The sequence below is a fragment of the Carcharodon carcharias genome, chromosome X (genome assembly GCF_017639515.1).
Source record: "Carcharodon carcharias isolate sCarCar2 chromosome X, sCarCar2.pri, whole genome shotgun sequence".
Lineage (NCBI taxonomy): Eukaryota > Metazoa > Chordata > Chondrichthyes > Lamniformes > Lamnidae > Carcharodon > Carcharodon carcharias.
In genome coordinates, this window is record NC_054507.1 from 21,329,095 (window position 1) to 21,355,709 (window position 26,615).

At 44.3% G+C, this 26,615-nt stretch overlaps 1 protein-coding gene and 1 long non-coding RNA gene across 4 annotated transcripts in view; one reads left to right on the forward strand and one right to left on the reverse strand.

The window, feature by feature from the left end:
• Window positions 1-26,615, reverse strand: part of LOC121273312 (tensin-2-like) — a 242,753-nt gene that overhangs the window by 80,439 nt on the left and 135,699 nt on the right. For all 3 annotated transcript variants that reach the window (XM_041180441.1, XM_041180442.1, XM_041180443.1), the window contains one exon: window positions 12,257-12,301. In XM_041180441.1, the coding sequence (XP_041036375.1) occupies window positions 12,257-12,301 (45 nt within the window). The remainder of the gene's footprint in view (window positions 1-12,256; window positions 12,302-26,615) is intronic.
• The window catches only part of LOC121273314, a 97,895-nt gene that overhangs the window by 59,875 nt on the left and 11,405 nt on the right, over window positions 1-26,615 (forward strand). The window lies entirely within an intron of this gene.

Sequence of the window (26,615 nt, forward strand, 5' to 3'; positions counted from 1 at the left end):
CTGGCTGAGGAGCAGATAGAGGAGCTAGTCTCCTCCGATGAGGAGGACGTTGATGGAGATGAGGGTGAGGTGGTCCTTGAAGGCAAGGATGACGGCGATGAGGCCCTCGCACTGGCCAGACGAGGCAGGCGTGCTCGGGAGGCCCTAATAGCTGCTAGATTTGTGGAGGATGATGATGACATGCAATAAGGAAACACCATAGATCCTCACATTACAACAATGAATGTGTTGACTCCAGTCTGGCTTATGGTAGCACACATACCCTCTGTGATAATGCTCCTGTCATGGAGATGCAGAGGAGGCCCTAATATTCGCTCGATCGCAGGAGGATGACGACAACATGCAGTGAGGACACTCCATAGATCTTCACATAGCCTCTGAGAATGTCTGACTCCTGTCTGGCCGAGGGCAGCTCACTTGCGCTCTGTGATCAGGGTCATATCATGGAGACGCAGCCATGAAACTTTAAAAGCACATGATCCTTTGTCCACCTTCAGCACCTGACCCCTTCAGGAGCACAGCGTCACTGGTCACAGATGCTGAAGAGATGGGGGCCAGCCCCATCTTAAATGCGCTGAGAGCAGAGAGAGAGAATGACGGAACTCTGTGACATTTGCCCATGACATTCTGGCAGCAATGACAAGCACCATTGAGGTGCAGGCATCAGTAATGTGTCCAGGGAGTGTGAGGCCAGATCATCACCTTGGTTTGAAGGTTGCACAAGGCACAGGGAAGAGGCCCTGGACTGAGACACCTGCTTTTATCTTGTGCAGAATGGTTTCACATCTGATTGACACGAACACTGCTCATCAGAACAAGGAGCCATAGGTAGGGTGACATTGTTGAGAGTTTACTTACAGTAGTGAGCATTATGTACATGTGGTTAACTCCCATGCCCAGGCTGTGCAACTCCTTCTTCTTAACCTTCCTAACCCTGCCGCTATGTCTTGTTGCTCCCCGGACATCCACAGTGGAGGTTGAGGCAGCCTGCTGACTGTGACACCCTGTCTGTGATGACCTTGGCAGGCGTCCTCTGGAGGGCTGAGAGCTGGAGGGCCCCGGCCTGCTTTCAGGGTCCTGCTGTGAGGCAGTGGCACCCTCCTCGACCTGCGGAGCTGGAGCTGCTGGAGTCACAGGAAGAGGGGATTTGGATGGGCTAGACACTCCCAGAGTCACCTGGGTGGATGGCCCAGGGCGTACACCTGCTGATCCTCCTCCCTATGGGTGCCCAAGGGCCCCTGGTTGACTCCTTGAGGAGAAGGGGAAGCTGGAGTGAGATTGAGCTGCCCAGCACCCCTCTCACAAACACACTGTTGGCGGCCAATTATAGCATAAGAGATGGAGTTCAGCCCACGCAGCAGTGCAAGAGCAACATCCTGGATCAAGGTCTCCATGGTGGCTGCCATTCTACCAGTGTTGACCTCGGTGCGTTGGCATGCCAGCGCTATCACCTCAGCCTGAAGGTGGATGGAATCCTCCATCATACCTTGCAATCTGAGGAGTACAGCAGACATCCTTTCCTGATGTTCCTGAGACATGATTCTAGAGGCTCGTCATCTGACTCAGCAAATTTCTGGCCTCCAGCAGTCCTCCGAGTCCGCCACCTGCTGTGGATCAGAGAGTGCAGTGCGCTTACCAGATTGTGATCCCGAGGCTACTCTAAAGCTAGGTCCCACCGAAGTGTGTGTCTCTGCGCTGGCGGAGCGTGTGGGTGAGCGCTGTAATGGGTCTTCAATGAGGATGCCTTCAGATTCCTCTTCTGTGGTTTCTTCGGGGCTCAATTGGAGGCCCTGGGTTGTAGACTCTGTTGGCTGTTTGGCAGATGTGTCTGTGAAAGCAAGGGGAGATAATTAGTGCATGGCAGGGGACTGCGGAATGGGGGAACTCACTCACAGCTTGGTTGTCTGTTGGATGTTGCACTGCTGGATCCTCACTTGTAGAGCACCACCGACCTCACTGTCAGCACAGGACCGGTCCCGGTCATCGCTGGCCAGCTGGATGGCTCTGTTTTCAAAGTCCATGAGGACCTTGATTTCAGGCATTCCCCCACCGGTCTACGGCCTCTCCCTCTTGTTGTGTGCCAGCTTGTCCCAAATGAATAGAGACGGAGAGAGTGTAAGCAGGACTGCCAGGCCAGATGATAAGGATGCCTGGCATGTGTGGATGGTGAGTGGTCCCATGGATGGGATGAGAACAATGACGGTGTGTGTGAGAGAGTGAATGGTGATGTCCCATGAACTGGTAGTGAGCGAGGGCCCTGTGGATGTGTGATGGGTTTGTGTGTGTGTTAATTGAGAGTGACTTACCCTGGTGGAATGGAGGGGATCATTCATTCTTTTGCGGCACTGGGTGGCTGTCCTTTTGCAGGTTCTTACCATGGCAGCCACCACCTCTCAAGTGGTGTTGCTGCCCATCCTGTGGCCAGAGAGGGATAGAGGACATCATGGCGGGCCTCCACGGTGTCCAAAAGATGCTCGAGGAATGCATCACTAAACCAAGGGACTGCAGTCATTTTGCCTTTCAGGGCAATGTCTTCTGTGCAGCAGTCCTGGGCTGGAAGCACTGAGAGATGTGCGCACAGCTGCACTTTAAATATTGCACCTGGTGTGATGAAGCGGCAAGGTAATGTCGTGGCGGGCAAATCAAAACGGTGTGTTTCCCAGGAATGCATAATTAATGCAGCGGGAACGGGACATTGGAAACCACCATTGCGGCCGGTGGATAAAACATCGTTTTCCCCGCCCACTACTGCACTTGGTGCAAATCTGGAACAATTCTGCCCATAGTTAGAAAAAAAAGGCAAAAAAAGATAATTCAGAGTTAGGCCTATTTTAATTTTGATTTCTTTGCTATTGATATATAAATGCAACACATACATTTTATTAATTATACATGCAAATTATGTATTCTACCAGAGATACTTGGCAGTTTGTCATGTATTTGGTTTAGAAATGCCAATTTTTTGTCTTGTGGCTCCCAATATTTTTTATTTTAGGTAATTTTTTTTGTAAAAAGGCCCTTCAGGTTAAAAAAAAATTGCTGATTCCTGAGTTAGTACATTTGAAAAGAGCAATAAACTAACAAGGATAAAATGCATCAGAAAGCAAACACATTAAAGCCAGTGTACATCAACAGCATACGCACAGTAGACCAGTGGTTTCGTGGACAGCAAATTAGTTATTATGTAGATCGTCTCCATGGTACATGCGGCAGAGTGACCCACGTGGCAGAGAATCCATGCAAGTGGGAGACTTGTCGTGACTTATCCAGATTACCTAGGACATTCACACACACCCACAGATTTATACTCCACGTATTCAAACGTAGGGAAATTTTGAATAGGTGATTGGAAGTTTCCTGGGAATAGTATTGAGGCCTGTACAAACAACCAACTGTACAAATATCTCGCCACATGGGCCCAACAATGCGGCTATCACCTTTCCAAAGCTGACACCCTCCTCAGCAGCCATTGGCTGAAAAGCAGCCTCCGATCCTTCCTGCTCTTCCCTTTTCCCTTCCATTTTACAGCTGTCAGGTGCGCTGGGTGTTTGTTGATCAAATGAAAAGCAGGAACGTACACAATGTTTCGCCCTCTTTCAGAAGGAAGACAATTGGAGCCCAGCCACAGTCACCAGGATTATCAGCTCGATCTGGGAGTAGAATCATTTTGTTGAGGCCGCAGCAGTGAATGTGATTGTTCAATGCAGGACACTGATAGAGGAGATGGTTGACATTTTGCACTGAACTGAGATTCGCTGCAGGCGATTGCTTTTAACCCTCTGAGTGCTAGGAATGGGTTCATTTGTCCAGAGGCTGCTGGATTGCTGGGGTATGGCGAGACAGGGCATTGTACATTTCATAGAACGACACAGCACAGAAGGAAGCCATTCAGCCCATTGTGCATGTGCTGTCTCCCTGAAAGAGTTATTCAATCAGTCTCACTCTCCTCTTCTTTCCCCAAAGTCCTGCAAATTTTTCCCCTTCAAAAATTTATCCCTATTCCCTTATTCACATAACAATTGAATCTGTTTCCAGCACCCTATCAGGCATTGCATTCCAAATCAGAAAGCTCGCTGCATTAAAAAAAGTCTCCTCATCGCACCTCTGCTTCTTTCACCTTAAATTTGTGCTGTCTGGTTACAAACCCTTCTGCCACTAGAAACAGTTTCTCCTTATTTGCTCTATCAAAGCCCCTCACAATTTTGAACACCACTAATAAATTTCCCCTTAACCTTCTCTGCTCTAAGGAGAACATTCCCAGCTTCTCCAGTCTCTCCGGGTATCTGATGTAAATTTGATGCAATAGTTGTGTCAAAGAATGGCCTGCAGTTTTGCCAATCTTCCACACTCTGGCTTTTTCATGGCTGCTAAACCAGCCATTGAAGTTGGCTTCTGGAAAAAAATGGCCCTGCCTCCAAAATGGTTGCAGGGAGCAGAGAGGCAGATGAAGAAAGAGAACTGAAATATTTGACATTGAAAATTGTAGGGAGGGTGGTGTGAGGGGGCAGGAGGGCTCAAGGTTTCCTCCAGGCCCACAAGGAAACCAAAAAAACGAAAGGTAACATCCCTCTTCTGGGCTATTCAGACTCTGGATCAACTGGTCTGGTGGAGAGCCCAAGATGGTTCTCCTTCCTTGACCGCAGGTTAAAATTGCAGTTGATGTCATCACAGTCCAAACTGTGCACTGAAGGATGGACCCACAGGCGTTCCTCTCACCTGATCAAAAGGAGCAGATTACACTTGCAGCCAGCTGGATTGGATGTGAGCTGCTGCAGCCATTTTTATTGCCCGCCCTGTTTCTGCCGTGCGGGCAGGGTTAAAATTGGCCTTACAGCATTTGAGCTTAAAGTCTGACAGAAATCAGTCAATCCAGGGTGACAGGAAGATAATGGGGGCCCAAACGCTCATTTATTGTCAAACATGCAGATGCAGCCAAAGCCAGCTTTTAATTATATTTAATTTTGAGGGAAAGCAGCTTTTAATTACAGATAACGATGATGTACACAGAACTGACTGCTTTTGTAAATAAGGGAAAGGATGCAGTACCTGTCATTTAATTGCTTTATGAATAACCTGTTTAACTCTGTTGATGTTTCCCCACCGTCATTTCCATTGTAAATAGACCTCGGCTGATCAAATATATTTATGTACACAATCTGCTTCTTTTCCTGAAATTCTCACCTGCCGCTTGTGTATTCTGCCACATTTCAGTCCTATGTTCACATTGCTTCTAATTAAACTCCCCCCCCCCCCATTGAACTGACAGGGCAGAATGCAGAATGCAATGTTTATGAGATAAAACTGAAAGACGATACAAGTTAAGCCAGTCAAGGCTTAAGGTATTAGCTGTTCCAGTTAAATGACGCAACCCCACTTCCCTTGTACTGAATGTAACAGGTTAAGTAGGTTCATTTCTCAACTGTTATGAGGGCAAAGTTACAAAAAGTGATTGTATTCAACAAAAAGTAACCTGCATGACCAAAGAAAAATTGACATAAGTGCAAAATTGAAGCAAATTAGAAAGTGAGACACTTAACAAAATTATTTCAAATTCTGAGGCCCACCATATCCCCATTTCCCTATGCTACACTTTCCTTACCTTAGGCTAGAGCACAAATGGGGTACCAGCTACAAATCGGACAACACAGGATGAGGGGATCTGGACCAGGTTTGAGTTCCACTCCTTCAACTGGGGCCTTGAATCAACAAGCAACTTCCTAGTTCTGAGGCGCAAACACTCCCAATGGAAACGACAAATGCTCCATGTCGCTTCGCACTGCAACTATGGAGATTGAGGATTAGGTACAGCTGGTTTTATTCCATTTCTGTTTGTAGCTACCCCTGCCCTAACGGAGATGAATTTGAGGGATTTTTTTCCCTCTGAGCCTAGGACTGAAATGCAAAGGCCGCTGACAGTTAAGCCTTAAGGAAGGTCACCTCCTGCTTTCAGTATCTGACTGTCAATACAGATGGCACGGAGAATGGAAACATTATGCCTGTGTAATAGGCAGCTGCTATTTGGAGGTTTTTGTTAAGCCCTTTCTGATCTCCGAAGTGTGCTCTCGCTAAAAATGGGAACGTTACTGCAGAGTTGAATGGGATGGAAGTTCACTTTGCAAGTTCAAAATGAGATGGCTGCTTCCTGGTTCAAATAAGTTCAAACTTTGGAAAGTAAATTGTGAAAGAAAAAGGGCTTTCAGAACACATGTGAAGACATGTAGTAATCGCTGTTCGTTATCTTAAAATTCAAAGTCAAATTTAAAGCTCTGTCTCTGCTGTTAAGACCATGAGACATAGGAGCAGAAATTAGGCCATTCAGCCCATCGAGTCTGCTCCGTCATTCAATTATGGCTGATAAGTTTCTCAACCCCATTCTCCCACCTTCTCCCCGTAACCTTTGATCCCCTTACCAATCAAGAACCTATCTATCTCGGTCTTAAATACACGCAATGACTTGGCCTCCACAGCCTTCTGTGGCAATGAATTCCATAGATTCACCACTCTCTGGCTAAAGAAGTTTCTCATCTCTGTTCTAAAAGGTCTTCCCTTTACTCTGAGGCTGTGTCCTCGGGTCCTAGTCTCTCCTACTAATGGAAACATCTTCCCCACATCCGCTCTATCCAGTATTTCAGTATTCTGTAAGTTTCAATCAGATCCCCCCTCATCCTTCTAAACTCCATCGAGTATAGACCCAGAGTCCTCAAACATTCCTCATATGTTAAGCCTTTCATTCCTGGGATCGTTCTCGTGAACCTCCTCTGGACCCTCTCCAGGGCCAGAACATCCTTCCTGAGATATGGGGCCCAAAATTGCTCACAATATTCTACATGTGGTCTGACCAGAGCCTTATAAAGCCTCAGCAGCACATCCCTGCTTTTATATTCTAGTCCTCTCGAAATAAATGCCAACATTGCATTTGCCTTCCTAACTACCGACTTGACCTGCAAGTTAACCTTAAGAGAATCCTGGACTAGGACTCCCAAGTCCCTTTGCAATCCGGATTTCTGAATTCTCTCCCCATTTTGAAAATAGTCTATGCCTCTATTCTTCCTACCAAAGTGCATGACCCCACACTTCCCCACGTTGTATTCCATCTGCCACTTCTTTGCCCATTCTCCTAACCTGTCCAAATCCTTCTGCAGCCTCCCCGCCTCCTCAATACTACCTTTCCCTCCACCTATCTTTGTATCATCTGCAAAGTTAGCCAGGATGCCCTCAGTTCCTTCAGCTAGATCATTAATGCATAAAGTGAAAAGTTGTGGTCCCAACACTGACCCTTGTGGAACTCCACTAGTCACCGGCCGCCATCCTGAGAAGGACCCCCTTATCCCCACTCTCTGCCTCCTGGCAGACAGCCAATCTTCTATCCATGCTAGTACCTTGCCTCTAACACCATGAGCTCTTATCTTATTGAGCATCCTCCTGTGCGGCACCTTGTCAAAGGCCTTCTGGAAGTCCAAGTAGATAACATCCATTGGCTCTCCTTTTTCTAACCTACTCGTTACCTCCTCAAAGAATTCTAACAAATTTGTCAGGCATGACCTCCCCTTGATGAAATCATGCTGACTTTGCCCGATTTTACCATGCACTTCCAAGTATTCTGAAATCTCATCTTTAATAATGGACTCTAAAATCTTACCAACGACCGAGGTCAGGCTAATTGGCCTGTAATTTCCCGTCTTTCGCCTCACTCCCTTCTTAAACAGGGGGGTAACATTAGCAATTTTCCAGTCCTCTGGGACCCTTCCTGACTCGAGTGATTCCTGAAAGATCACCACTAATGCCTCCACATCTCTTCAGCTATCTCCTTCAGAAGTTAACTGGGTCTGGGGAACATGGGCTAACTGGATTGGAAAAATCACCTGCAACACTTGCTTGTCCTTTTGTTGTGCTCTATTGTTATGTAGTAAAACATCCTAAGGCACTTCAAAGGAGTGCCATCAAACAACGTTTGACACTGAGCCACATAAAGAGATATTAAGACAGGTGAAGTATATAGGCTTTAAGAAGCATCTTAAAGGAGAGAGAGGCAGAGAGGTTTAGGAAGGGAATTCCAGAGCTTAGGGCCTCAGTTGGGTGGCCGCCCATGGTGGAGCGATGGAAATCAGGGATGTACAGGAAACCAGAATTGGAGCTGCGCAGAGATCTCAGAGGGTTTTAGGACTGGAGGAGTTTACAGAGATAGGGAGGGGGTGAGGGGCGACACCATGGAGGGATTAGAAAATAAGGGTGGCAATTTTAAAATTGAGGTATTGCCAGACTGGGAGCCAATGTAGGGAAATTGAGGACTGTGGGGATGGATCAGTTAAGTGGAGTTTATGTAGCAGATGAGCCATGATCTTAATGAATAGTGGAGCAGGCTCAAGGGGCTGAATGGCCTACTCCTGCTCTTATTTCTTGTGTGGGCAGAATAGTACACTCATGAAGATGAAATGCTCAATAAAACAAATAGAACACTGAACTATATCACTAGAACAGGCTGAGGAAGCCATCTGAAACTGGTCAGATCACAGCTTGAACACTGCATCCAGTTTTTCCTTAAATTTACGGGATGTGAGCATCACTGGCTAGGCCAGCATTTATTGCTCATCCCTAGTTGCCCCTGAGGTGGTGGTGGTGAGCTGTCTTCTTGAATGGCTGCAGTGCTTCAGAGAATGTACAGTCTGACTTCAGCCATCAAGAAGTCATGGCCACACCGAAATTTGCTCTTTTGCTGGAGGCTGCTACTGTCTGCTCTGGGCAATTCCTCTCACCCAAGGACTCCCCAAGCAAGAGAGCCAATATGGTTCTTTAAATGGGTAATCAGAATCTCCAATGAACAAATTCCAACAAGGACAGGTTAATCATGTTTGATGATCACACTGGACTTTCACGTTGCCAGACTGTACCAGCAAAGTGACGACGCAATGAGGTTTTACTGCCTCCCTTCCCAATTGCAGTCAAACTTTAGACAGCCTCAGCTCTCGCTATCTCTGCAGGGTAGATTCACAGGGATGTCTGTTGAACTGTGCCCCACCGCCATCCATTTAGAAAACGAAAGGCCAAAAAGAAAAAAAATGCAGGGATATGGGGCAAAAGCAGAGGGAGTGCAACTAATTGGATTGCTCTTTGAAAGATCTGGCAGAGACTCGATGGGCTGAATGGCCTCAGTCTCTGCTCTGCTATTCTATGTTTTCCAACCAGAAGCTTGCTACATGGGATTCATGTTACTTGAGTTTGCAGGCCAGATATATAGTGAGCATTAAGTGACAATGGCTGGATTCTGCCCCAAAAATGATTTCATATTTTTCCCTCAGACAAACAAAGCAGCTTTTTGTAAAATGTCCGTCCTAGCTTGAATAGACTTCATGAAGGTTCGGATTTCCCATTTGAAGTCACACTGGCATCTCCACCAGGGAGTCCTTAGGGAGAATAGGTTTCGGCAAGAGTAATGACGGGCCTCCTTTGAAACAAAAATTCAGTTCACATTGTGCTGGCCACTGAGGAAAGGATTTTCTTTAAAAATATGAAAACCTAAGTTAGGGGCCAAGGCTAATAGTTTCTCTTCTACAGGTTTTAGCTGTGCCTCAGTTGGCAACGCTTTCCGAGTCAGGAGGTTAAGGGTTCGAGTCCCACTCCAGGACTTGAGCACAAAAAATGCAGGTTGGCACTCCAGCGCAGTTCTAAGCGAGTGCAGTACTGTCAGAGGTGCCGTCTTTCAGTTGAGATGTCAAACCAAGATGCCCTGGTGCTATTCAATGTTCATTGAAGAACAGAGGAGTTGCCCCGGCACCATACCCCCACAACCACCACTGGTGTCCTGACCAGTACTCATCCCGCAACCAACATCACAACACACAGATTATCTGATCATTATCACATTGTGGGATCTTGCTGTGCACTATTGACTGCCAAGTTACAGCAGTGGCTACACTTCAAAAGCACTTCATTGGCTTTGGGCATTCTGCGGTGGACATGGAAGGATTTCCTGTTCCTTCATTGACTGGGATTGGGCAGGTTCAGAGGCAAATCAGTGGTTAAAGTGACATCATGTTTGGGTAGCAGGAGGTAGGAAAGCTCAAGGGAGTAGGGTTCCAAAGTTCGGAGATTCTCCAAAAGAATGAGTTGGAGTGAGAGACAGGTCAGTTGATGGAGCCAAAACCAAGACACAGAGCTTTTCTTTATTGAGAGAGCTTATTGACTGGTTCAGTCTCACAGCTCTCTTCCTACTCCACCCAGTATCCCAGCTATCCCTTATTTATATACTTATTAAAACCGTCAACCAACAAAATAAATTAACAAATAAACTAATTAACTAATTGAAAGCTCCTTAACAGGGCACTGCAACAAAAAGCAAAACTTTCAAAGGAAATTTATCAAATTAAATTAGAACAGTGTTCCTGGAGCCAATGATGCACTCCACACCCACACAGCACCCACCAGCCACAGAAGGCCTCAAGTGTGCCAGTTCCCTATTTATATGCTCCTTTTGAAAAACCAATACATTAATAAAAATACACTAATAAAAGGGGTGACAGCCCCTGACAGGCCACTGTAAGAAAAAGAAAACTTTCAAAGGAAACTTAGCTGATTAAATTAAAATGGTGTTCCCAGGGCTGATGATGCACTCCAGCCCCCGAGGTGCACACTGGTTGCAGAAGGCCTCAAACGTACTGGTCCCCTATTTAAATGCTCTTTTGAAGAATCCATAAAAACTAAACCAATAAAAGGGGTGACAGCCCCTGATGGGCCACTGTAGCAGGAAAAAAAACTTTCAAAGGAAACATAACTAATTAAGCTAAAATGGTGTTCCTGGGGCTGACAATGCACTCCAGCCCCCGCAGTGCACATCAGTTGCAGAAGGCCTCAAGCGTATCAGTCCCCTATTTATATGTGTTCAAAGACACTTAATACTCATCAGCTGTTTCTCTTAACCTTAACAATGTAATTAACATTAACAAATCTTAACAATGTAATTAACATTAAAAAATCTTAACAATGTAATTGACAAGACATTGACAATGATAAAAGCAAAGAACTGCGGATGCTGGAAATCCAAAACAAAAACAAAAACAAAAATACCTGTTTTTGTATTGACAATGATAAATCTGGAATTCAACACTGAGGGTTGCAGGGAGGTAGAAGAGTATAGAGGGTGGAGATATAACAGGAGAAGCAAGTTCAAAGCAGCACTGACCACACTTTTAATAACAAGATGGAGGGCGATAATTCAGAAAATGATGGAGGGAGAGAGAAGTTAAAGACTGGAGATCAGGAAAAAAATCACTGGGCCCATCAACTTTCCTGTGTTCAATCAGAGACCACTGCACATCTGGATTGGGCCAGTATATCCTGACATTTCTGTTGCATTTTTAGAAAACGTCTGTAATTTACAGCACAGAAACAGGCCATATGGCCCAACTGGTCCATGCTGGTATTTAAGCCCCACACGAGCCTCCACCCAAACCTTTTCATCTAACTCTATCAGCATATCCTTCTATTCCTTTCTCCCTCATGCACTTATCCAGATTCCCTTTAAAGGCTTGTTACTTAATTAGAAAATTTGTGTTTTATGTTAAAATGTGGTGTGATTTAAAATGGATGTTATTATAGTTTTGCCTGTGCTCATCACGTCAGGTTGTGTCTAACAAAATCTTTAAAGGCACCCGGTAGAGAACATGCCAAACTGGACGGACTGGTCATCATGCTGGCTTCACACTTGACATGCCTAACTATTAGAGTAGTGAGCTTTTCCAAACCATTCGACAGTACCAATTTAGTAGAGAGTCTCATTACGGGCGCTGGAATAGCCCTGGCTCTATTGTCTTCTCTTTTCCTCGGAGTGAAGAGAAAATTAGAGAAAACACAAAGAGGCAGAGAACAAAATAAAAGGTAACTGAGCCAGAAGACAAGAGAGCTTATTGTAACATCACCTGGCTGTCACTGCAGCCTATATTACAAGCTCAGTTTGTTGATTTTAACTGTGTTTATGTATCTGCTGTGAGCCGATGCCTCATATGACAACCACAAATCCCCTACTCGTCCAATGTTGACCAGCTTGAGAATCACTGATCAGATATCAGGCAGATGGTAGCTAATGCAGGCAAAGGTTACCATGGACACAACAAGGGCACTACCTTGAGCCCTCGTGTAACACAAGTAGGAACAATAACACAGAGATTAATTGCTGAGATGAAACTCTCGGATAAGCACCTGCTCACATAAAATAGGTCATGGTTTTGTCTTTCTTGCTAGCAGAGGCTGCCAGGGTACTTACAAGTTCCAGGCTTCGTGGGGCTGGAGGTACACAGATTGTCATCACCTGCAAAGCACAAAAAAAGCAGAGGTCTAGATCATTTGAAAATCAATTTATGGCGAAAATAGCTGGGCAATAAGTTATCTGTCTTATTCCAACAATCCACCACCTCTTCCCAAATCCTGAGCATGAATGGAATCACAGGAAATATTTCCTCCCCCAGTTGGCAAATCATGAGCATTCTTGAGCCCTTGTATAATTGACCCTGCCCTTGCAGCCTTGCATCTTTCAGGACCTCACCCAACTGTGAGCCATGGAAGTGTGCATGGGCACACTACAGTGCCAAGGGCATCACAGACAGCTTCATCCTGTCTTTACCCAATGTGAGCAGGAATCCTGGCTAACCATCCTTCTCTAATCCATGACACCAACTGTAGTTGCCAACCCTGCCACAACAAAGCTTATATTTACATAGCACCTTTAACATAATAAAACATCCTAAGGTGCTTCACAGGAGCATTCTAAAACAAGATATGACACTGAGCCACATAAGGTGATATTAGGTCAGATGACCAAAAGCTTGGTCAAAGAGGTATGCTTTAAGGAGTGTCTTATAAATGGAAAGTGAGGTAGAGAGGCGGAGAAATTTAGGGAGGGAATTCCAAAGCTTGGGGCGGGGGGGGGGGGGAGGCAGCTGAAGACACAGCCACCAATGGTGGAGAGATTAAAATCAGGAATGCACAAGTTGCCAGAATTAGAGGAGCACAGGTATCTCCAAGGGTTGTGAGGCTGGAGGCGATTACAGAGAAAGGGAGAGGCGAGGCCATGGAGAGATTTGAAAACAAGGATGTGAATTTTAAAATCAAGACATTGCTTGACTTGGAACCACTGTAGGTCAGCGAGCACAGGGGTGATAGGGGAACAGGACTTGGTGCAAATAGGACTTGGTGCAAATTAAGATACAGGCAGCAGAGTTTTAGAGGTGCTCATGTTTATAGAGGGTAGAGTGTGGGAGAGCAGCCAGGTGTGTGTTGGAATAGTCGCGTCTAGAGGTAACAAAGGCATGGATGAGGGTTTCAGCAGCAGATGAGCTGAGATGGGGGTGGAGAGCAGTGATCTTACAGAGGTGGAAATAGGTAGCCTTAGTGATGGCACAAACATACCACCAGACTTGGCACAGTCTGGGAATCAAACTCCTGCCTGGAAATGACTGCGAATGATATTATGGGAATGTCTAATGCTTTTGGATCAAATTCCTCTTCCACTTTCAAGAGCCTGTTCATTTAAAATGGGTTACTGCCTCTGCTAAAACAGCAGAGAGAATTTGATCTGAATGTAGCTTCTCACTGCAATTGTGAATTATTAACAGTGGTGTTAGTTTAACATTCCTTTCATTAAGAAAGTTACAGATTACATTAAAGTAGAATGTACAGGAACAGGCCATTTAGCCCAACTGGCTCGTGCTGGTGTTTATGCTGCACATGAGCCTCCACCTACCCCACTTCATTTAAACCATCATCAGATCCTTCTATTCCTTGCACCCTAGCCAATCACATCAATGAGTTTAGCTAATTCAGTGAAATAATCAAAAGATTTTGGATGGTCATGTAGGTGATATATGGGATTAAATATTGAAAAGTGCCTATCCTAAAATGCCCGTGTATAAAGCCAAGTGCAATTAACTTCGGGGGCAGACTAGCATAGTGCCAATGAGAGTCTCTGAGATGTGGCAATGAGAGTGACAGCAGTGACACTGAAAGTGACACTCAGAATGCCACAGGGAGTCCTTGAGGGTCTTTGGGCTGATGTTACTTAGTCCCTTTTCTGTTGAATAATCTCTGCATAATGAAAACCCGCTTTGATCCATGTGTTCTGTTTGTGCCTGAGCGCTGGGCAAAACACTTCCAATGTGTTTCACAAAGTGACTGTCACTGAATCTGAATCAGCGAAACAATGTGACAGATTCACATTCTCAATGTTCAATGGGCGAGTAAACGACACATTTTCAAGTGTGTTAAGTAGGCTTTCAGCTTTTTTGACAATAAAGCGCAAACTGGTGAAAAACTGGTGCTCGAGAGTTCCCTGTTTTCCCATCATGCCTTACAGAATGCACCTTCATTCCCCTCAATAAACATTGCTGATATTTTTGTGCTCATCAACCTGAGGCCGGGCCTAAGTGAAGCCACTCTTACTGCAACCATCACTGGGGTGCTCCAAGGCAAGTTGCCAAATTTGCTGGAACATTTGGAAAGCTCTGTGTGCTGTGATCCCACACCTATGAAGGACAGGGTTGAGAACTGCTTGGCACTCTTTCAGTCCCAAATTTCACAGCATTCATCCTGGGCTGGAATCAAACCCAGGATGCCAAAGTGAACAGACAGTGTGACACTGCACCACTTAACCCCCACACCCTCGCTATTTTCTGTTCTCGAATATTAAGGTCTTCAGGAACTCCAACAGCAGTGAATGCAACACTCTTGAGGTTTCAGTGCTTTGGTTCCTCCAACATTGCTTCAAGGTTTGTTCTACCTACAAGGGGTTTGGGTTTTTTTTTATTTGTATGGCTGGGGAAGCAATTATAGTTTGATGTCGAGGTCAAAAATCCATTCAATGGCTTCAGCTGGTGCAGTGTAAAGATTGTGATGCCACCAGGAACGGATTTCTCAGGGCAGAAGTTCAGTATGTGGGCAATGGGTGCAGAGCAGATATTGAGTGCTGTCTACCACGCCACACATTTGTAAAAACCCAACTACCCTGTCATACTTCATGACTCACTGACAGACAGGAGATCACTGGAATGCATCAACAAGGAGGTGGATTTGACAAGTGCTGTAAAATCCAGCGTAGGAGTGACACCAGAATATAAGTCACATCCCTTTTTGAAGGAATGTCAATGTTCAATTGCCTTGATGTGCAAGGTGCTTCCTTCTACTTAAAAGACTTCAAAACTAGAATGATACCGCACAGAAGGCAGCCATTTGGCCCATCATGTCTGCACTGGCTCTTTGAAAGAGTTATCCTGTTAGTCCCATTCCCCTGCTCTTTCCCCCAGCCCTGCACATATTTCCTTTTCAAGTATGGATCATTTCCTTTGGAAAGTTATTATTGAATCTGCTTCCACCATCCTTTACGGCAAAGCATTCCAGACCACAACATCTTGCTGCATAAAAAATTTGTCCATATCTCCCCTCTTGTGTTTTTGCTGATTATCTTCAACCTGTGTCCCTCTGGTTACTGACCTATCTGCCACTGGAAACAGTTCTTCCCTATCTACTCTATCAAAGCCCTTCATAATTTTGGATGCCTCAGTTAAATCTCCCTTGATCTTTTCTCTCTAAGGAGAGCAATCTCAGCTTCTCACACAACTGAAGTCCCTCAGCTCTGGTACCATTCTACATTCTACACACAGTCCATATAGAGAAATCCCCTGATTTCATAGCAGGTCTTTGATCAACTTGGGCAGTTTAATCCCAAGCAACTCAATTTAAGTTGTAGCTGGTGGTATATCCACCTTATATGTCATAATATTGTACAACTGACCAAGAGCAACTATCTGGCATTTTCTGTACAGCCAGATTAATGCTTTTAAGCAGCGTTTTTAGAGCATTCTGCTCCTACAGTCAGCAGCTACAATTAGCAGACTGGCACAGCATCATCCAGCAACTGACCATCCTATTCCAATATTTACTCCCAGACTTAACATTTGACCATGAGCAATGCCACGGAAGATCTCAGGCTAATTTGACATCTAATTTTCCACAGTGAATGACAAGTACCATAACTAAAAGACTTCATGGAGTCTTGTGCAACAGTTATTTCTATTCAATCAAGGCTGATGTTCCAGTGCAGTATTGGGGGAGATTTGCACCATCAGAGGTGCTGTCTTTTGGAGGAGATGTTAAACAGGTAGATGTAAAAGATTCCATGATATTATTTTGAAGAGGAGCAGGGGAGTTCTCCCCAGTGTCCTGACCAATAATTATCCCTCAATCAACATCACTAAAATGGATTAGCTGGCCATTATCACATTGCTGTTTGTGGGAGTTTGCTGCGCACAGATTGGCAGCTGTGTTTCCTATATTGCAACAGTGACTGCACTTCAAAAGGACTTCAATGGCCGTGAAATGCTTTGGGAGGTCTAGCAGTCATGAAAAGTGCTATATAATTTTTTTTTCATAATGCTTAGAGCAGCTCAGTCAGAACTTTGTCAGTTCTGAGTTACACATCACCTCGCTTTTGAAAACCAACCTAAACAGTTCAAACTGCCATCACTTCACGGCCTCCTACATCACCATGCCATGGTACAAGGAGATTGTCATGAAAGTATAATAATTCTCATAATATTATTGTGATTTATTGTAAAAGTAGGTTAATATTGGGGTTTGGATAGTTTGTGAGTATGTGTGTGTGTGTGTGGGGGGGGGTGGATTTAATTGAATTGGAGACAGCTGGTCTGGAGGCTTCAACTCATCAAAAGAAGTTAGGTTTGAAATGCTAAATACATAAACATGGCTGAAGTTTTAGAATGTGAAGTGAGGAGAATTTGCATTTTTAGATAAATCAGGGTAGTTTGAATTTCAAAGAGATGGTAGGATATTACACCTAGCCAGAGAAGCTAGGCCAAGCAGTGTGTTTATTTTTCCCAAAGGTTACTGATAATATTAGCACCATGTAATGATTTATGGTATGAGAAAAGTAAATTTTAAAGACATATGGGAATGATGGAATTTACATTAAAAAGGAGAAACATGTATAAAGGGAAATGAGACTGTGTGGCAGGGAAGGCATTGTAAGATCTACCAGAAGTGTGAGAAGCCTCCAGTATTTGTGCATTAAGCCCACTGTCTACAGAAACCAAAGCTGGGGAAAGCCACTTTGAATTGTGTTGACTTGCCTGGATCTGTTTAAGTCTATTTTTTACCGTTGCCTTATTGAGGGTGTAACTGGAAGCCAGATTAATTAGGGGTTTTAGGAGTTATTATAGTAGTAATTTGTAGACCTATATATGTGCTTGAAATCTTTTCTTTTGTTAATAAATGGTTAATTTAGTTTTCTAAAATAACTCTAAAGTCTTGGTGGACTTATTACTACTGAATTCAGGGCACACATCTAGAAATAAATACAAATTGCAAAACCGTTGTGATAGCGGGATCACGTTTCCCTCATGGATTTGATCCGCCTGGCACACATCATCTGCCACATCATAACAGAGACTCTCACACCATTTGTGACCCCATGGACCAACCGTATTTTCATAACACAAACAAGAGCTTCTGAAGGCAAGTCTTCATGCACTTTTGTTCAAGTTGAGAAGCCAAGATGAAAAGGTCAAAAATAATAGAGGACAAAGTCAATCAAATGGTAGTAGTTCAGTGACATCATGTTTGGGGTTTAAGCCCCTGTAGGTGGGAATCGGAAGAAAGATTGAGGGAGAGATGATAAGTTTCAAACTTTTCATATCCTGAGAAAAGAAAAGGAAAGAACACAAAGAAGAAACAAGGAGGACAAAACGGTGTAAGGTGGAACTCTGCCCAGTATACAGATGCCGACATGCAGAATTAAGCATCACTTCTGAATCAGGGTTACTTGCTTTTGGTGAACGGCTGTGTTCATCACGGTGAGGGGCAGAGTAAAAACAATTCATTGCCATTAAGAGCAGGCCAATGTTCAGCTTCAATTGGCAAATTCACTCCAAAACCAATGACCCAGGCACAATGTACCTCGAATATTTTTCTTGTATTGGGCTGTCTGCACTTTGATTTAATTCAATAGTTGCTGAGATGTTTGACAGAATAAACTCTTGTGTTCTGTTTATAGAACCTCGCACATCCATCTACAGGGCTTTAATAAAACGGAAATTAAACCCAGACAGAGAGCTCTTTCAGTTACAGTGTGTTATGTCTGACTCTCTCTACCTGACTTGGCTTTCATTTATATTATCATTGAAAGAAGCTCCTTAAGAACTCCTCTCCAGGTAGCCTTTGTTACCTCCAGATTTGACGATTTCAACATGCTCCTGGCTGGACTCCCATCTGCCACCCTCCAGAGACTTCCACTCATCCAAAACTCTGCTGCCCGCATCCTTACTCGCACCAAGTCCTGTTCACCCAGTACCCACTGTGCTCGCTAATCTACATTGGCTCCCAGTTCAGCAATACCTCAATTTTAAAATTCTCATCCTTGTTTCAAATCCCTCCATGGTCTTGCCCCTCCATCCTTTGCAATCTCCTCTAGTCCCACAACTCTCCAAGATATTTGCGCTCCTTTAATTCTGGCCTCTTCAGCATCCCTGATTTTAATTGCTCCACCATTGGTGGCTGTGCCTTCAGCTTCCTAGGCCCCAAGCTCTGGAATTCCCTCCCTACACCTCACCGCCTCCCTGACTCACTTTTCTCCTTTAAGACCCTCCTTTAAAGCTACCTCTTTGACCTTAAGCTTTGGTTATCTGACCTAATATCTCCTTATATGGCTTGGTGTCATATTTTGTACGGTAATCACTCCTGTGAAGCATCTTGGGGGCCATTTCACTATGTTCAAGGTGCTATATAAATACAAGTTGTCGCTGCATTTCTCTGAAGTACATTGCCTTTGGCATTATGTGGCAATAGAGTAAGAACCTATCTGGATCAGTCATGTGAGTGGGATAAATTGTTAGATATTAGGGAGGGAATGGTTGCCCACAGGAGATGGGAGCTACAGTGGAGCTTGGGTTGACATCTAATCCAAACTGAAGGGCCTTTTTCTGGAGGCTTCAAGAGTGTTACGTGTTCAAGTTATACATTATATGCTATGAGTTTGGATTGTCTCAACCACTTTCCAGTAGTTTCAAGTCTACAACACACAACTGGCCACAATTTGGTATTAATTGGGACTAAGCTGTTCTTTCTAACAACTCTTCCCTTTCGACGCACCTCTCCCCCCGCTCCATTTCTCCCTGTTTAGTTGTCCTTTGTGTAGCACCAAACACACTTCTCCGAAACTTAAACCCCTTCAAAAATAAACACTGAACTGAATTGCAGTACATTTTTTAAATTAAAGGGATCCTCCTGCCAAGCCCTGAAACTTTACTTCTGTGAAATAAGATCCTATCCGTGGGAAGGAGTTTAAGAATCAAAATCAATATTTCAGATTTGAATCATCATTAGAAATTTCAAAGTGTAAACAAGCAAAGAGGTGCATGCCCGTGATTTATAAAGCAGCGATTTTACTTGAGCAATGACGTGACAGCAAAACTAAGCAGAAACCTGAGATTAATCGATGTCTAAAGTCACATCAGCTCCTTCTGAACCACAATAATATGTAAAGTAAATGGTTCAGGTTTTGTCCTAAGTAAAAAAACCCATTAACTTTTTTATAAACCACTTGTCAGCAGGTGGCTTGATAAGAAACTCATAAATACAGCGGTGATAGAGCAGATGGAAGGTTTATTTTCAAGGATGTGTTGTTCCGTCTTGTGCTTGTTCTCGGGTGCTGTCATTATCAATCTCAATTGTCACTTGTGCCGATGACTTTCACAATGCAGGGTAGCTGGAAATTTATTGTGAAACCACAACCACTGCAAATGTCCATCTCCCTTGCATTTGCTTTTTTTTTATTCATTCATGGAACGTGGGCGTCTCTGGCAATTTATGTGGGCATCACTGTCAAGGCCAGCATTTATTGCCCATCCCTAATTGCCCTTGAGATGGCGGTGGTGAACTGCCTTCTTGAACCGCTGCAGTCCATGTGGCGTAGGTACACCCACAGTGTTGTTAGGAAGGGAGATCCAGGATTTTGACCCAGCGACAGTGAAGGAATGGTGATATATTTCCAAGTCAGGATGGTGAGTGACTTGGAGGGGAACTTCCAGGTGGTGGCGTTCCCGTGCAACTGCTGCTTTTGTCCCTTTAGGTGGTAGACATTGTGGGCTTGGAAGGTGCTGTCGAAGCAGCCTGTGAGTTATTGCAGCGCAGCTTGCAGATGGTACACACTGCTGTCACTGTGTGTTGGTGATGGAGGGAGTGAATGTTTAAGGGTAAAGTTCTTTAATACTTAGAGAATAAAGTCCATTAGGAGTGATTGCAAGACAGTTCTCTCACCCTGGCATTGTTTTCAGATCACACTGTAAACTGTGAGACCAGTAGCTCTTATGATGGAAACCAATAGTTGGACATTCATTGACATGCACCATCTAATCTGCAGGGTTAATGTGCATAATGTATTCACTGTCAATTTATTGAGTGATAAGCAACAGTTCTTTGTCATTTGAAGACCCCACTTTCAACTTTCAACGTATGTTTCACCTGTAGCATCCAACCCTTTAGCGCCATCACAAGTCTTTCATTTCTCTATTTTATTGCTCCTACTCGTTGCCCCTCCAAATATTCTTCTCAATCCTCTAAACTCTCTTCTTGCTTTGTGCATCCTCATTGAAGCCTCTTTACCCAGACAGTGGTGAGAATGTGGAACTCGCTACCACAAGGAATGGTTGAGGTCAATAGCATAGATTAATTTAAGGGAAACTAGATAAATGCTTTAAGGAGAAAGGAATAGAAGGATATGGTGGTAGGGTGTGTTATGTCGTGTGGTTCCCAGAAGTTTGAAATAATCACACTCTGAGACTCAAAAGCTGGAGCTTCGTCAAATATATTTCTCAGATCCCACCGTGTGCTGCAGACTAACACATTGCTAGTTTGATGCACAGACTGTAATGCAGTAGTGAGAGATGTGGCACTCTGGATACTTATGTATATAATAAATCATATTGGAATAGGAACATAGGAATATAGGAGCAGGAGTAGGCCATTCATCCTTTCGAGCCTGCTCCACCATTCAATAAGATCATGCTGATCTGGTTGTGGTCTAACTCCACTTTGCTAGTTGCCCCCCATAACCCTTGACTCCCTTGTCCTTCCTTAGGGCAAGGAGACTAAAACTATACACAGTATTCCACTATTATGGGTTCATATTGTGTGCAAATTACATTTGCCTACATAATAGGGTTGCCAAACTCCAGGATTTGAAGATCAATCTCCAGGACACTGCTGTGTGCGACCCTGGAGAAAAGTCATCAGGACATTAAAAAAGATTTTTTAAAAAAAATTTCTTTGAACATTTCTCTTTATGAGATATAAAAATATTGCAAACGGTAAAAAAGGCTGTTTGGCTGACAGTCAAGCATCATCCTTGATTTCCGGTCGGCAAAGGCAGGCAGTATATCACAAGGATGGATGTGTTGGCCGACTAATGGCTGGAGCGTGGGGGATAATCATGTGATGGAACCTCCAGGAATACAGTTAATCACAGTTGGCAACCCTAGTTGATAAACTGCAGTGATTGCCTTCCAAAAGTATCTGACTGGCTGTGAAATGCTTTGTGATGCTCTGAGGATGTGATGAGTCTCCAAATAAATGCTTTATGTCCATGTTAACTCGAGCCCACTCATGTCTACAAACGGAATAATCTCAAGTGAATTATCCCACACTTCCTCAATCTGGACTACGCAGCGAAGGGTTTACTGGATTTGTTTTCAATGGAATAATAAAACAACGCAACAGGGTGAGATGAACCTCATGTGGAACATAAACACCAGTATGGACCAGCTGGGCCGAATAGCCTGTTTTTGTGTCGTATGCACTGTAGCTTAAAATGAAGACTCATCACGTAGTCTCTCACACTTGTCCCAATTTTTCTTAGGAACCCAAAACTGGACGTAAAAGATCCCATGGCACTATTTCAAAGAAGAGCAGAGGAATTATTCCTAGTGATCTGGTCAACATTTTTTCCTCAATCAACATCACAAAAATAGATTATCTGGTTAATATCACATTGCTGTTTATGGGAGCTTGCTGTGCATAAATTGACTGCCGCATTTCTTACATTATAACAGTGCCCACACTTCAAAAAGTACTTCATGGGCTGTAAAGCATTTTGCGATGTCCTGAGGTTAATAGAAGTGCATCTTTTTCAATGAAGAGCACCCAAAGTGGATGGTGTTCTAGCTCTGGTCTCAGGCTCAGTGAACAGACACAGAGCACAGTCTCATTGCTGTAAGATGATGATTGAGTAGCGGTTTTTATGATGGCGCACTGTTCGGATATGCACAATCTAATAAACTTGGAATGGCAACTACAAATGACATGACTGAACACCTCAAGCAAACCTGGAGGTAGGCTGCAAAATACCCACTTTGGGGAAAAGAAAATGGAAGTTTTTACAATGAGCAGCATGCTCGGTTTCACACTCCATGTTTCAGATACAAAACCATTTCAATTCCTCCCTGGCCAATGTACCAATTAGAGGTGAAAAGATGTTAACATCGAATGCTGGTTCGGCCTCAGCTGGAGTAGTGTGTCCAATTCTGGGCGCCACACTTTAGGGAAGATGTGAAGCCATTAGAGAAGGTGCAGAAAAGATTCATGAGAATGGTTTCAGGCATGAGGAACTTCAGTTATGCGGATAGATTGGAGGAGTTGGGGCTGTTCTCCTTGGAGAAGAGAAGGTTGAGAGGAAATTTGATAGAGGTGTTCAAAATCATGAGGAGTCTGGACAGAGTAGATAGGGAGAAACTGTTCTCATTGGTGGAAGGGTTGAGAACCAGAGGGCACAGATTTAAGGTAACTAGCAAAAAAACCAAAGGCGACATAAGGAAAAACTCTTTTACACAGCGAGTGGTTAGGATCTGGAATGCACTGCCTGAGAGTGTGGTGGGGTCAGATTCAATCATGGCTTTCAAAATGGAATTGGAAAATTATCTGAAGAGAAAAAAGATGCAGGGCCACTTGGTAAAGATGGGGGAGTGTAACTAGGTGAGTTGCTATTGCAGAGACAGCACGGACACAACCGGCTGAATGACCTCTCTCGGTGCTGTAACTGTTCTATAATTCTTTGATCCTCTCAGTGACTGTTGAAGTTATGTTAGACCAGTTTCCAGGCTTAGGCATGGCCCTGCCTTTGACTCTCTCAATGCTAGCTGGTACCTTAGATTAAATGGCCTGAGTTTTTGATATTAAGTTTATCGTTGACCAGTTCACTGACCATTTTCCCTGTTTCAGGGACCAAATCTTTCCTTGTGATAAATACTAACCACAGCTTCATTTATACAACTAATTGCTGGCCATCACCACCAAGTGGCATTCCCTTGGACACCACTTTCTCATTGTTTCCTGACTCGAATTGAGCAAACCGTGAGACTGACATTATTACTGGGGAATAAATATAGCCAGTGTACAGGCATTGTGGCGTCTCATTGAGCTTCCCTGCTGAAAATAGCTATATTCAGCCTGAGTATTGCACTCTTATCTATAACTCTTTCATGGAGCCAAATGCTTTCATGCCACATTTGACTCCATATTAGGGGATGTTCCTTATACGCAGCACCTCGGAGTGTCAGTAATTTATGACCTGGAGAAGTATTTTGCTTTGGGGTGGCAGGTTCGAGAACAAAAGACGATTTAAACAGACTCCCCACTTTCTCCCAATAGCGAGGAAACTTTCCCCTTTAACTGAGCAAGATAGACAGACAAACTGCAGTAATGGACCGTTGAATTTAACCTGTGACTCCAGCATGAAGCAACAAGCATGTAGGAGAGCTTTATGTTGCTGGGCTGGTTGTTGTTTTGCGTCAGGCACCACCCCACCCCCGGCAACCCTTTCTCGTGTCTCCTGGTTTAAAACCCATCCGATTGCTTTCTTAATTAAACAGCAGGAGCTTCTTCCCGGGAGCAAAGCTTTTGACAATCCAGCAAAACGCTCACACAGAAGCGTTTCAAATGGTTTTCACTGCGTGGGAAGAAAGCCCCAGTGCAGATAAGAGCCCGAGGTGACAAAGTCACAGTGTATAGAGAATGTTTTTTTCCCAAAAGATTCTAACAAACTGCCATTTCTCGCCTCAGAGCCAACAGGAAGAGGAAAAGGTCACCAATCTCATTTCTCCTAATCGGATGCAATTCACTCAACGATGGACTCTATTTACCCTCCTGACGAGGGAGGGGGTTCTGCAAAACCTCTTCCTGTCCCGCCCAAAGTTAAGTCAAGCAGAGTTTCAGGATATCTTACACTCTGGCCTCCATTGTTTGAACCAAGGCCCTGCCTGTTGCCATGGTTACGGTTACATGGTTACTAGCAGCCACCCTGTATCTTATTGCTGATCACCTGTGAGCCTAGAAGGTGAATTCTCGGCAGGCTCTATTCACCCTTGGAGGCCATCACAGCTGGAACTGATCATTGCCCACCAAAAGGGAGTCTCTAGATAGCAAGGAGCAGTAACCCTTGCTCATTTTCTTTCCCCCTCCCTCCCTGACCCAGGGGCTGCTGATTCTAAATGCAATATCTCAATTGCTCCCAGTTTGGATACCCTACCTCAGGACGAGTTGTAAGTGAAGCTGTCATCTTCTAATGCAGGCGCTGATCCTTCTTAGGCAACCTTAGCCAGGTCTAGCTGGCAAGAAGGGCCGTCCTGGAAGTACGTCCCCACTTTCTCCCACCCCCGGGAATCTGTAAAACAGGAGCCCTCTCTTTTGACTGCCGGGGTAGCCTGTTACTTTACTGACCTGAATTCATAGAAGCTTACAGCACAGGAGATCATCATTCGGCCTGTCATTCCTTAGCTGGCACACTGAAAGAGCTGTCCAACGTAGTCCCACAACCCAACTTTCTCTCCCAAAACCCTGCAGCTATGAGGAAAGATTGGATAGGCTAGGATTGTTTTCCTTAGAACAGAGGAGGCTGAGGGGTGACCTAATTGAGGGGTACAAAATTATGAGGGGCCTAGATACAGTAGACAGCAAAGACTCATTTCCCCTAGCTGAGGGGTCAACTACCAGGAGGCATAGACTTAAGGTGATTGATAAACGGAGTAGAGGGGACATGAGGAAAAGCTTTTTCACGCAGAGTGGTGGGCAGCTGGAATTCACTGCCTATGTTGGTGTTTGAGGCTGAAATGCTCAACTCATTTAAAAGGTACTTGGATCTGCATCTGAAGTGCTGTAACCTGCAAGGCTACGGACCAGGTGCTGGAAAGTGGGATTAAAATGAGCAGCTAGTTCCTTTTTCATTTTTTTCTGGCCAGCACAGACATGATGGGCTAAATGGCCTCGTTGTGTGCCGTGACTTTTCTATGGTTCTAGATTAGTCTTCTCAAGGCTATGTTGGTAAATGCAGCAGCAAATTTGTATATCACAAGACCCCAAAAATAGTACAAGTAAAGAATAATCGGCCAATCTGTTATCAGTGATACTGGATGAGGGAGGAATGTTGACCAAGACACCAGGAGCATTCTATGAGAATGAGTGATAACTCTAATTTGAAAAGCTAGAAATAACAGCTTGATATGGCTCAGTGGGTAGCACTCTTGTCTCTTGCCTCTAAGGCAGAAGTTTGCAGGTTCAAGTTGAACGGGACTTGAGAACAACAATCTAGGCTGACACTCCTCAATGCAGTACTGAGGGAATGCTGCACTGTCTTTCAGATGAGACACTAAACTGAGACCCCGGCTGCAGTGGATGTCTCAGGAGGATGTAAAAGTTCCCATGGCATTATTTTAAAGAAGATCAGGGGAGTTATCCACTAGTACCCTGGCTAATATTTATCCCTCAATCAGCATCACAAAACACACATTATCTGGTCGTTATCACATTGCTGTTTGTGGGAGCTTGCTGTGCGCAAGTTGGCTACAGCATTTCCTACATTCCAATAGTGACTACACTTCAAAAAGTACTCCATTGGCTGTAAAATGCTTTGTGATGTTGTGAAAAGTGCAACATAAATGCAAGTCTTAGGTTTTGTGACATTCCTTTTTCTGCTGTTTTAACGGCACCAACAGCCTAATGTACTTTATCACCAATGCACTCAAGGTTTCTTCCATAAGGCTGGATGCGGATTTGCTTTCCCACAGAGCGAGTAACATTTCTTGAATTTTCGTCTGTCTTCAACCTTTACCGGGAGCCTTGGAGCTTCGGCCCTTTATCAAGTTTTCTCATGAAAAGAACAGCAAGGTTTGCTGCTCAATGACACATTGCCAAAACAACACCGATAAAGTGTTTTTGTCACACTGCTTGAGCACGTGACCTCCGACAAAAAAGACACCAAAAATCAAAATAATAGATGGTCAGGGAACAAATGCAGAAGTATATGTGGTCTCACCCTACTTTGGGGCTAGCGTGAGCACGCCATGACGAGTAAAGAATCTGATAAACATGCGTAATTCATCTTTGACAGACTTATTCTGCATAATGCGTGCACGTGACTATTTTGTCCTCCTTTGTGGTGATGGCAAACAGCCGAGAGCAAAGAGGGGATGAGGAGGCTGCACAGCAGGAGGAGGTGCATGTGATGGAATGGTTAAGAAGCACAGGAGGACAGTAAGTGTGGAATTAGGGGCTATTTAATCAAAAGCAAGGCA